At 61.9% G+C, this 9,775-nt stretch overlaps 4 protein-coding genes across 4 annotated transcripts; all 4 read left to right on the top strand.

Annotated features, from left to right (window-relative positions):
• Nucleotides 1–245: 245 nt before the first annotated feature.
• Nucleotides 246–2,996, top strand: DQ04_06601000 (hypothetical protein; the record flags this gene model as incomplete). The annotated part of the gene is made up of 1 exon (XM_009314783.1): nt 246–2,996. One exon carries the CDS (start codon nt 246–248, stop codon nt 2,994–2,996), a length of 2,751 nt encoding a protein of 916 aa, XP_009313058.1.
• A 1,140-nt stretch (nt 2,997–4,136) lies between these two features.
• Nucleotides 4,137–6,686, top strand: DQ04_06601010 (hypothetical protein; the record flags this gene model as incomplete). Its single annotated transcript, XM_009314784.1, has 1 exon — nt 4,137–6,686. The coding sequence occupies one exon, from the start codon at nt 4,137–4,139 to the stop codon at nt 6,684–6,686; it is 2,550 nt and encodes an 849-aa protein (XP_009313059.1).
• Nucleotides 6,687–7,058: 372 nt separating this feature from the next.
• On the top strand, nt 7,059–7,571 carry DQ04_06601020 (hypothetical protein; the record flags this gene model as incomplete). The annotated part of the gene is made up of 1 exon (XM_009314785.1): nt 7,059–7,571. One exon carries the CDS (start codon nt 7,059–7,061, stop codon nt 7,569–7,571), a length of 513 nt encoding a protein of 170 aa, XP_009313060.1.
• Nucleotides 7,572–7,768: 197 nt separating this feature from the next.
• DQ04_06601030 (hypothetical protein) lies at nt 7,769–9,775 on the top strand (the record flags this gene model as incomplete). The annotated part of the gene is made up of 1 exon (XM_009314786.1): nt 7,769–9,775. A coding segment is annotated over one exon (2,007 nt), but the record flags the coding sequence as incomplete, so codon positions are not given.

The following is a 9,775-nucleotide window of genomic DNA, read 5'->3' on the forward strand; positions in this document are numbered from 1 at the left end:
TATTCGGCGCTGCTGTGGCTGCTGGTGAGCACCAATCCTGCGCGCAGGACGGCGGCTTGTTCACCGAGGTGCTGCGGCGCATCTTCGCCGCTACGGAACTTGATCCCTGCGTGGCCATCAGCGTCGTTGAGTTGCGCCCTTCTTGCGATGTAGGAGACTCACTGCAGCATCAGCAGCAGCAACGCTCTAACACGACGGATACGTCACATGGGGAGGAGGACACTTCAGTGACTGACGCAGCGGCGATGCCAACTGAGGCCATCGACTTACTTGGACGCACCACCGACCGCAGTTCCCCCACTGGCTGCTTCATGGAGGACTATGCGGATATACCTGCCGCCCGCTACGTCCGTTGCACAGCTGTCGCGGAGGTCCTTACAGTGCTGCACACAGCGCTGCGCTACTCGCTCGCGTGGCAGCCGGTGGGGAACGCGCTGGCGCAGGGTTCAGCGGATGTTTTCGGGGTGCCGGACACGCGGCCAGACGCCGAGCGATATCGCCGTGTCAGTGAAGCAGGGGAAGAAGAATTAGTGCACCAACAACGCTGCGAGAGGGCCGAAGGATGCCATTCCGCTTGGAGCAGTGAGTTTCTGCGTCCAACGGCTGGTGCGAGTTCGCATGTACTCGTGACGCTTCTGCTGCGCTTCGGTAGCGGCACGACGAGTGTGTGGCGTCTGTGGGACCTCGCGGGCCCGACCGTCTGGCGCGATGACGGCAGTGCCGCCTCACGCATGGCCTTTGCCACCCACACGGCAATCTCGCAAATGGCGCTTCGCTACCGCCACCGTGATCAGCTGCAGGGAGGGTGGTGGGTCGCTGACGCAGTGCCGGAGCGCATTGAGGATATCGTGCCGCTGCACTGGCAGAGTCAGCGGCAGCCGCACATCGATGCGGGACTGGACAAAACTACCGCCATGATAGAGGCTGTCATACAGCACTCCTGTTCCTCTCTGTTGTGGATTGCCTCGCTGCGCTTTGATGCGTGCTATGACGATATCAACGAGGACGCCCTCGAGGCAGCGTCGTCTCTGCTGGCGGGCAGTGACGGTACCAACGGCCACGTGATTTCAGAGCTGCGGCGCAGACGGCGGCAGGAGAACTTGGGTGCCGCTGCTCGAGTGCTGGACATGTTTGCTGTGCCCTTTTCCCGAGAGGCGTCGCCGCGGCTGGTGCCATCAGAGTGCGCTGGTACTGGTGAGTGTGCGGCGTTGCCCACCGCCGCACTGACGCCGAGAACGCCGCGTCTCATGTCACCCACGCGGGAGCCACCGAATAGACCGTTGACAGCTGCGGTGGACTACTTGAACGCCTCTCTTGCTTCTTTCGCGGCCGCCGACAACAGTCTGACAGCAGCACACCTTGACGCCTCTGGTACTTCATCAGCGTCTCCTCCTTATGCGGCGGGCGCTAGCTCAGAGGCCGCCACCGCCGCGGGAGTGCTGCGGAGCACGTCGCCAGTTGCTGGCAGCTCTCCTTGGATGGTATTCGTTGGCAAAGAGTCCTGTCAGGAGGCACAGCAACAGTATCATCATCATCATCAGCAGCAGCAGCAGAAGCACTGGACACCGCCACCTGCTCTCTCACATCTGTCGCCGAAGCGAGACGCAGTGTGTGTGCCCAACAGGAGCCCAAGCGGGGCGTCGCCGCTGTCGCCGCCGTCCGTAACCGGCACGGAGCACCCCGAGAGCACTGTGAAGGACCGCAGTAGCAGCAGCAGCAGCATAAGCGGTAGGAGGGGGAATCTCTTGTGGGACACGACCGCCGACGAGGCGGGGGCGCCGTCCCTCGTCCCGCTCCCCGAGGGGGACGACGGCAGCGAGCACGGCAGCGCGGACCAACACACGGGCTCGAGGTGGCGTGAGGGGGCGGCGCGTGTGCCGAGCGATGCGCCCGCCGATCTTGCTAGCATCGTGCGCCGCCTGCTGGAGCGGCCGTTGGCGCAGCTCCAGGAATTCTCCCTGCGCCACCAGCAGGAGTTGGCGCGGCAGCACCACCGCGTGGTGGCGCGGCTCAATGGGCTCTTGTCCTCCGATGCTGCGACGCTGGAGGAGCTGCAGCGACAAGTCAGGGGTCTCGTCGTGGAGGAAGAAGAGGCGGCTGCAAGGAGGTCGCGTGTGAAGCACGACACCATCCCCCGCGACAGCGACAACAGCAACAACAACAAGGACAGCAATGGCGGCTGTAGCCGCAACAAGAGGAACACTAGGAGGCAGGGCACAACGCCGCTGGATGTCTTTGGGCCAGATGCTTCTCTGCAGACATCACTGGAGCTTGAGCTCAGCAACTGCGGCAGCAGCAATATCGGCACGCGGCCGTGTGGGTGCGACAGGCTGCAGCATCGCAAAGTCCCCGCTGTGACGCATACGAGACAGTTGATTGCTGCTGAACGGAAGATCCGCTTCCTCGAGCAGCAGCTATTGCGTTTAGAGCGTGAAAACAACGATCTACGCACAGACCTCTCATTCGCTCGCGTTCGCGGCGGCGGCGGCGGCGGTGCTGCTGCTGCCGCTGCTCCTTCCGCCTCATCACAAGGCCTTGAGAGTGTCTTCAACGACATTTTGAAGCGCTGCAGTTCACTGTACGAGAAGAAGGCAGCGGAGGCGGATCAACTCCGCGGGAAATGTGACGCGGCGATGAGAGAATTGCAGTTTCTACGCGCACAGAAACAACAGTATGGGCAGGAGCAACAACAACAGCGGCTGCAGCAGCGGGAACGTGTGGCCCCCGTGGAAAAGTTGCCTGAAAAAGCGGTGGCGTACCGTGAAGCCAGTGGCTTGTTCACCAATTCGACCAACAGGCTCCCTGAAGACGCCAGCGACCGCAGTCACCGCTGCAGCATCAGCGTGACGACACCGAACAACTCCTTCGTCTCATCACCCTCCGCGCACGCAGGGGATTCAGCCACCATGCGATTGCACAGCNGCGAGCCACAAGGTTCGCCACGAACCCCAACAGCTCCACGCCGCCGACGCAGCAGCAGCAGCAGGACGCGGTGAATGGCTTTGTGCTGTCCATTGATCGCGGGTCGGACTTCTCTTTGCCTGTCGCGGAGGACGGAGACAGCGTTTTCGCCGGCGTGCGTGCGCTGCGTGAGGCCGCGGGGGCGGTGCGTGACTCGGCGCTACGCGTCGTGCACGTTGCAAGGGGCGCCGTTCACGCAACACCACCAGCACCAGCAGCAGCAGTGGGTGCGTCGGGGTGTGGCGCCGACCTCGTCCGCCTTGGCGACGCTCTCGCCACCTCCAATGCGTGTCCTGCTGTAGGTGTGTCGCCGCCGGATGTGCGTGAGGCACTGGCGCGGGCGGAGGGTGGCGTCTACCGTGCGGTGGCGGAGCTGCAGCGTGAGGCGGCAGGGTTGCAGCACGCAGCCGTCGAGGCGATGTCGCGGGAGCGGCAGCTGCTCAGCCGCGTACTGCTGACGTAGCTGCAGCCACCGCTGCTGCTGCTGTTGCTGCTGCTCATTTTTGTTTCCGATGGGCGCGAGGCGTAATTGCGTAGGATAGAGAAGACCAAGGCTTGGGAGGGGGAGGGGAGTAGCCGCAACGTTGTTTTTGATTTGGGCTTAGATGCGTTAGAGAGCTGTGTCTCTGCCTCGTGTACACTATTACTGCAGCAACCAATGGAGCTTTTGTCTTGTTGTGCAATGACGGGAGGGAGAGAGAGAGAGAGAGAGTCTGTGTGTGTGTGTGTGTGTGTGTGTGTGTGTGTGTGATGGCACGGGGGGTGGGCGAGTGGGTGGAGTTGGCGCCACTTATGAGGACGATGCTGCTGCTGCTGGCGGCGATGGATATTCTCTCTCCGTGCGTGTGTTGGTGCAGTGCGGTGCGGTGCATTGCATGACTCCCTGCGATCTCTCTCTCTCTCTCTCTCTTTCTCTACTTTTCATTCCCCACCACCTCCGCGCAGCGCTTCATAGACGGCAAGAGCAAAGAAGGGGCCGCCTCAGCAGCAGGAGAGGGAGGCGGCGATCGGGGTGAGGCGAAAAGGGAATCGTAGCACATATCTATACGCAGGTCTAGACCATCAGCGCAAGAAGAAACTAGAACATACACAGAGAAGGCGAAGGAAAGGGAGAGCGTATCACTCTGTATTGCTGTACCAGTCACTCACTCCCTTTCACTCTTTTCTACCGCGCTATGACCTCATACTGCGAGGTGTGCCGTGGTCTTTTTGACATGCCACACCACCACTGCCAAGAACAACACCAGCGCCACGACTGCCGCAGCGGCAGCGGCGTTAGAGACAACACATACGAAGCGGCGCCGTCCATCCGCACAAGTCTGACACCACCAGCCGCGCATCAGCGTCGCCACGGCAGCAGCAGCCGCTGCAGCAGTCCTGCATTCGCTGCTCGGAGGGGCAGCAGCAGCAGCAGTCCCGCTTTTGCCGTTGGTAGGAGGTGCAGCAGCAGCAGCCAGCGGCTCCACCGGAGCGCCCAACGCCAGGCGTCGCCGTCGTCGTCATCACAGGTCTCACTGGCCGCTGTGCAGGAGAGCGCCTCGCGGCGGCGAACGCCGTCGCTTCCGTGCGCTGCTGCTGCAGAACGCGACACGGTGAGCTCGCTGCTTCGTATGGGTCCAGCCGCATGTGCGAGCGAGTTGGTGCGCACTCCCAGCCGATGCCGCCTCTCGCAGCAGCAGAGCCGCGGCACACGCTCGAGCCGTCGTTGCGTGCGAAGCAGGAATCATGACGACACCATTCACGGCGACATTGACGATACTACCGGACACCATCACCACCAACACCGTCGGCGGCGGCAGAAGCAGCAGTCCCAACACAGGGAGGAGATGTTGTCGTCAGGGTCTGGAGGGGCAGCTGACGCCCACATGGCGCAGCGTTTGGAGGGCCTGCAGGAGACACTGGAGCGCATCCGTGAGGCGGTGCGCCGCGACACTAACACAGACATTCAAAACAGGCCGGCTGTAAATGCGGCTGATCTTCCTCGCCCTGTTGATGATGATGATGATGATGATGATGATGGCGGTGGTGGCGGTGACAGTGTCAGCGGCGAGGCGTTCCTGGCAGCCCCCTGGCGTCGGGGAAGCAGCGGCGCCGAAGAGGCGTCACCAGGGCGCACTCCCTACACTCCTGCAGGCGATGCGGCTGCTGCCACTGTTGATGCAGTGCTTGCTGCAGATAATATCGATGCGCTGCCGTGGATCCGTGGGCTCAGTTTTGCCACCGCGCAGAGCACCCCACCATCCGTAGCAGCAGCAGCAGCAGCAGCAGCAGCAGCACCTGAGACTGTGAAGCTGCGCACCGATAGCAGGCATGGCGGTTTCGTGCCGCCGCCACCGCCGTCATCATCGTTGCTGCGGCACGACAGGGATTACACGTCGCGGCAATGCGTGCCACTCTCGAGTGCGGGCCCGCCTCCAGCCGGGGCACACGCAGCTGGGACACAGACGTCCGACTTTCAGACGTTGACGTCACCAGAGGGTGAAATCTTTCAGTCACCATCCTCTGTGAGCCCGAGTGGGGGAAAAAACAACAACGACAGCAGCAGTAGCAGTATCGGTATCGCTGCGCACGCCAGACACGACACTACCGCTCCATTGGTACATATTGAGACGCTTCGCGGGGGCTTTGTGGAGCTCTGCGGCGCCGTGCGAGAGGACCTGCATGCGTTGCATGCTCGTGTCAACGATCTTCAGAAACAGCAGCAGTACCAGGAGCAGCAGCAGCAGCAGCTGTTGTCAAAGAGTTTGTTGAGACAGCAAGGAGCCGGAATACAAGACAAGGCTGCCGACACGTTGGAGCAGCCGTCTATCGCGCACGACAAGTTGCTGGCCGAGCTGCAGCAGTACACCGTCTCGATGGTACACAAGGTGCTGCAGCAGCAGCAGCAGCAGATGGGGCGTGTCGTGAGTGCCGGCGGTGCTGGAACGGTGAGCACGGAGCCGGTGCCCTTTGCTTCCGCCCTGTCGTCTCCACGGTACGCCAATCCCACAGGCGACGTGTACGGCCTGTCGCCAGAGGCGCTCGACGCACACATACGTTCAGCCGTCCGGTGTATTCTGCACGAGGACGAGTTTCGGCGTGAGGTGGAGGGAATGTTTGCGCAGCAGCAAGGGCTTCGGCGCGACATGAAGACATCACGGCGTGAGTGGGGCCGCCGCTGCGACGCGCTGGAGGAGCAGATCGCTTTGCTCGCGGGGGCCGTGCAGTCAACACAGCTTGACGTGGAGGAGCTGCGAATACAGCCCGTGTCACCACCACCACCGCAAGCACTGCCAGCCGCAACATCAGCAGCAGTAGAAACCGCAGCACCACCGCCAGTTCCTGTGATGCCGCTGACCGGCGCTGGGGAGTCGTTTATTTCCCCCCGCACATCGAAGGCCGCCGTCGCTGCTATGGCGCCGGAGGTGTGGGAGGATCGACTGCTGCAGCGCGTGCGGCGACTCCTCGTGGGCGTGGAGGAGCGGTGTGTGCAGCGGGTCCGCGGCGAGGTGATGCAGCCGCTTCTCGAGCACGTGCGGCGGCTGATGTCCGCGCACCAGGCGATGATCGATACCGTCGTGGAGAACCGCTGCGCGCAGTTCGAGGCGTACGTCGACCGCGGTCGCCACGGGTGGGAGCAGCAGGTGACGGAGCTGCGTACACGCCTCAACTCCCTCCGCGGCGACGTGCACAGCGCGCTGCGGAATCTTAGCGAGAACCTTAACGTGGCGTGCCCAGGTCTGTAACGCATTGTTTAAGTTTGTTTGTGTGATTGACTATATATATGTGTGTGTGTGTGTGTCTGTGTGAACTGCTGTGGTGCTACGCCAGGTTTCTACTCCATAGATACATAACCGCTGCGTGCTGATTGGATTTCACCACGAGCCCGTCTGACACCGTCTTCTGTTTCACCTTTTGGGCTTGGGCTTGAATGCTGTTTGCACCCACTGGCTTCTACACCTGTTTCGCTACCACCCATGCCTTGTCTGTTTTTCTGCTGCCGCTGCTCCTGCTGCTCCTTGCAAGGGTGAGAGATGCACACCACGGCTTTGCGTCGCGTTGCCGGTGTGCTGTGCCGCACACGGTGTGCGTTCTACAGCAAGGGGCTAATCACCAGAATGGTGCGCCATCCTTTTCCTCCTGCTATTGCTGCTGCTTCTACTGCAACTACTAACCCCCGTGCGTGCTTGGGCATTCCGCGAGGCCCGCTATGCTGCCAGCGGCGCGACCAAAGCGGTCTGGAGAAGCTGATGCAGGATCGTAGCGACCCATACCTGCTGCCCATTCAGGAGCTCGACATCCCACGCATCGCCGCCATCGCGCTGGAGGAGGGAAAGGAGCTGCAGCACCTCTGGGATGGGCTCACTGCCCTCAACGCCACACTTCGCATGCAGGTGGAGGACGGCGCAGCGACGAAGGAGGATTTGGACGCGGCACTGCGTTTGTACGCCGAGGTGATGCGTCACGCACCAACAACGATAGCAGCTGCAGCAGGAGCCGAGGGCGCAGGCAGTGGCGGGGACGCTATCCCAAAGTCTCTCTCAGAGGACGAATGGCGGAGGGAGTGGGAGGAGCCGTTGCGTGAGTTCCGCATCATCGTCCGCGCAGGTGGTGACACACGGATTCCGTAGTGTCCTTGCGGCCGTTTATTGCAGACTCCTCGTCCTGCCTCTGCCATGTATTGGAAGTGAGCGCTGGTCCGTTTCTTCTTCTTCTTCTTCTCAGCAAGTTCTATTCTTTACTTCCGCCTCTTTTTTTTGGCAGCAGTAACAGTAGCAACAGCAGGGGTCATAGAGAAGTGTGTAGATCACTGGTGGCTCATAGCGCGATGGCGAAAACAGAGGATGCTGAGGCGATGTGGATGGCCGCACAACTCGAGGCCAACATGCACCTCGATGGAGTGGACGACGTGGACGAAGAACTGCTGCGCGATGTGCCGTGCGCCAACGATGCACTGCCGCCGCAGGAGGGCGTGACGATGGGGATGCCGCTCGGGACGACGTTCTCGGCTGTTGCTGGAGCCTCTGCCTCCACGTGGGACGGCCCATCTGGTGTGGCGGCGTTGCAGGCAACAAAAACTACAACAAACGCACCAGAAGCGGCGACTAAAGGCGTCTGTGCATTCCCGCCGCTGTCGCAGATGAGTTTTATGCTTCGCGGTGACAACGGCGTGGTGCGCTGGCTGACAGCATCAGGGCTAGAGGAGCGGCGCGCCTCACGAAAGCGGGGGAGAGAGGCGGGTGAGGGGGCCAACGAGCCGGAATGTGATATGGAGAAAGCGGAGGAAGAGGAGGAGGAGTTTACGCTGAGTGTGGCGCGGGATCTGCGCAGGATGCGCAGTGGCGGCGGGGGCGGCCTTGGCTATGTGAACGTCCCAGCCCTTCTGCAGGAGCTGTACGAGGAGGCTTCAACCACTGCGGCTGCTATTTTGAGCAGTGGCCTGCAACAGGAGCGACAACAGCAGCAGCAGCAGCAGCAGAAACGTCAACAGCAGGAGGGAGACACGCTGTGGGTGATCAAGTACAGCCCTAAGCGGTTTCGCGATCTCCTCAGCGACGATGCCATCAACCTCAAGCTATTGCAGTGGATGAAGAGCTGGGACGCGTACATATTTCAAGACACGTCATCAGCCAGCGGCACGGCACCAGCAGCAGCAGCAGCAGCTGCTTCCCTGCGCCCTGACGATCGTCTGGCGGTCTTAGTGGGCCCGCCTGGGGTTGGAAAGACGACCCTCGCGCACGTGCTCGCCGTGCACTGTGGGTATGAGCCGATTGAGATCAACGCGAGTGTTGACCGCGCCGCGTCGAGGATGGAGAACGCCATTCAACTCGCACTTGCGCCAGCACGTGGGCGGCGACGTGCGGTGCCGTCTGCCTCTTCCGCTTTGGCCGCAGACGGTGGTGCTGCAGCAGCAGCAAGAGAGGAGGAAGGTACATCACTTGTGGACATGCTGTTGCGGCCTAAGTGTCTTATAATTGACGAGATGGACGGCATTGCTGCCAACGTGGCGACATTTCTTCTGCAGCAGGACATCCATTGCCCGGTGCTGTGTCTCTGCAACGATTACTACGTGCCGTCGCTGCGGCCACTGCGGCGGCAGTGTCAACATGTGTACCACTTCCCGCCCATCCGTCCGCAGCGGCTGCTCTCCCGCCTGAGCGAGATCACCGAGCGTGAGGGCTTAGCCGTGAGCCAGGCGGTCCTCGCGGATTTGGTGCAGTCCAGCAACGGTGACGTTCGTTGCTGCCTGAACACGCTGCAGTTCCTCTACCGCCATGTCTCGCAGTCGGCGGAGGCAGTGGGAGCGTTGCAGCTGATTCGGGAAATGCATGGCAAGGACAGCACACTCGGCCTCTGGGAAACCTGGAGGACCGTGCTCGAGCGGAAGGAGCGAGGCAGGTACATTCAGCTTCTGCGCAAGGAGTACGGTATGGACTACGAGGCGGCGGTAATGGCGGGCAGCAAGAATGCGTCCGCGGCCAACGGGGCAGGAATAGTGAGGGCGAGTGGCCAACACGAAAAAGAACTGCAGCAGCACCAGCAGGGGCGCGTTACGTTGGGTTTCCGCGTGGATCCTGGCCACGTGTATGTTTCCCGTGTGGTGCAGCAGTGCGCTGACACGAGCACGCTGCTCGACGGCCTGCAGGAGTACTACCTGCAGCGGCCGTACGCGGACTACTCGCTGCGGCGCACCCGCGACATGGCGGACGCCTTCTCCTTCCAGGACCACCTTTCCACCTGCGCCCACCGCCACGCCGCCTCCGCCGCGCTGATCCCCTTCGCCGAGCAGTACGCGCACACAACCGCCGCTGCCTGCTTCAGCCGCTGCAGCACC

The sequence above is a fragment of the Trypanosoma grayi genome (genome assembly GCF_000691245.1).
Source record: "Trypanosoma grayi strain ANR4 Tgr_660_V1, whole genome shotgun sequence".
In the NCBI taxonomy this organism is placed as follows: domain Eukaryota; phylum Euglenozoa; class Kinetoplastea; order Trypanosomatida; family Trypanosomatidae; genus Trypanosoma; species Trypanosoma grayi.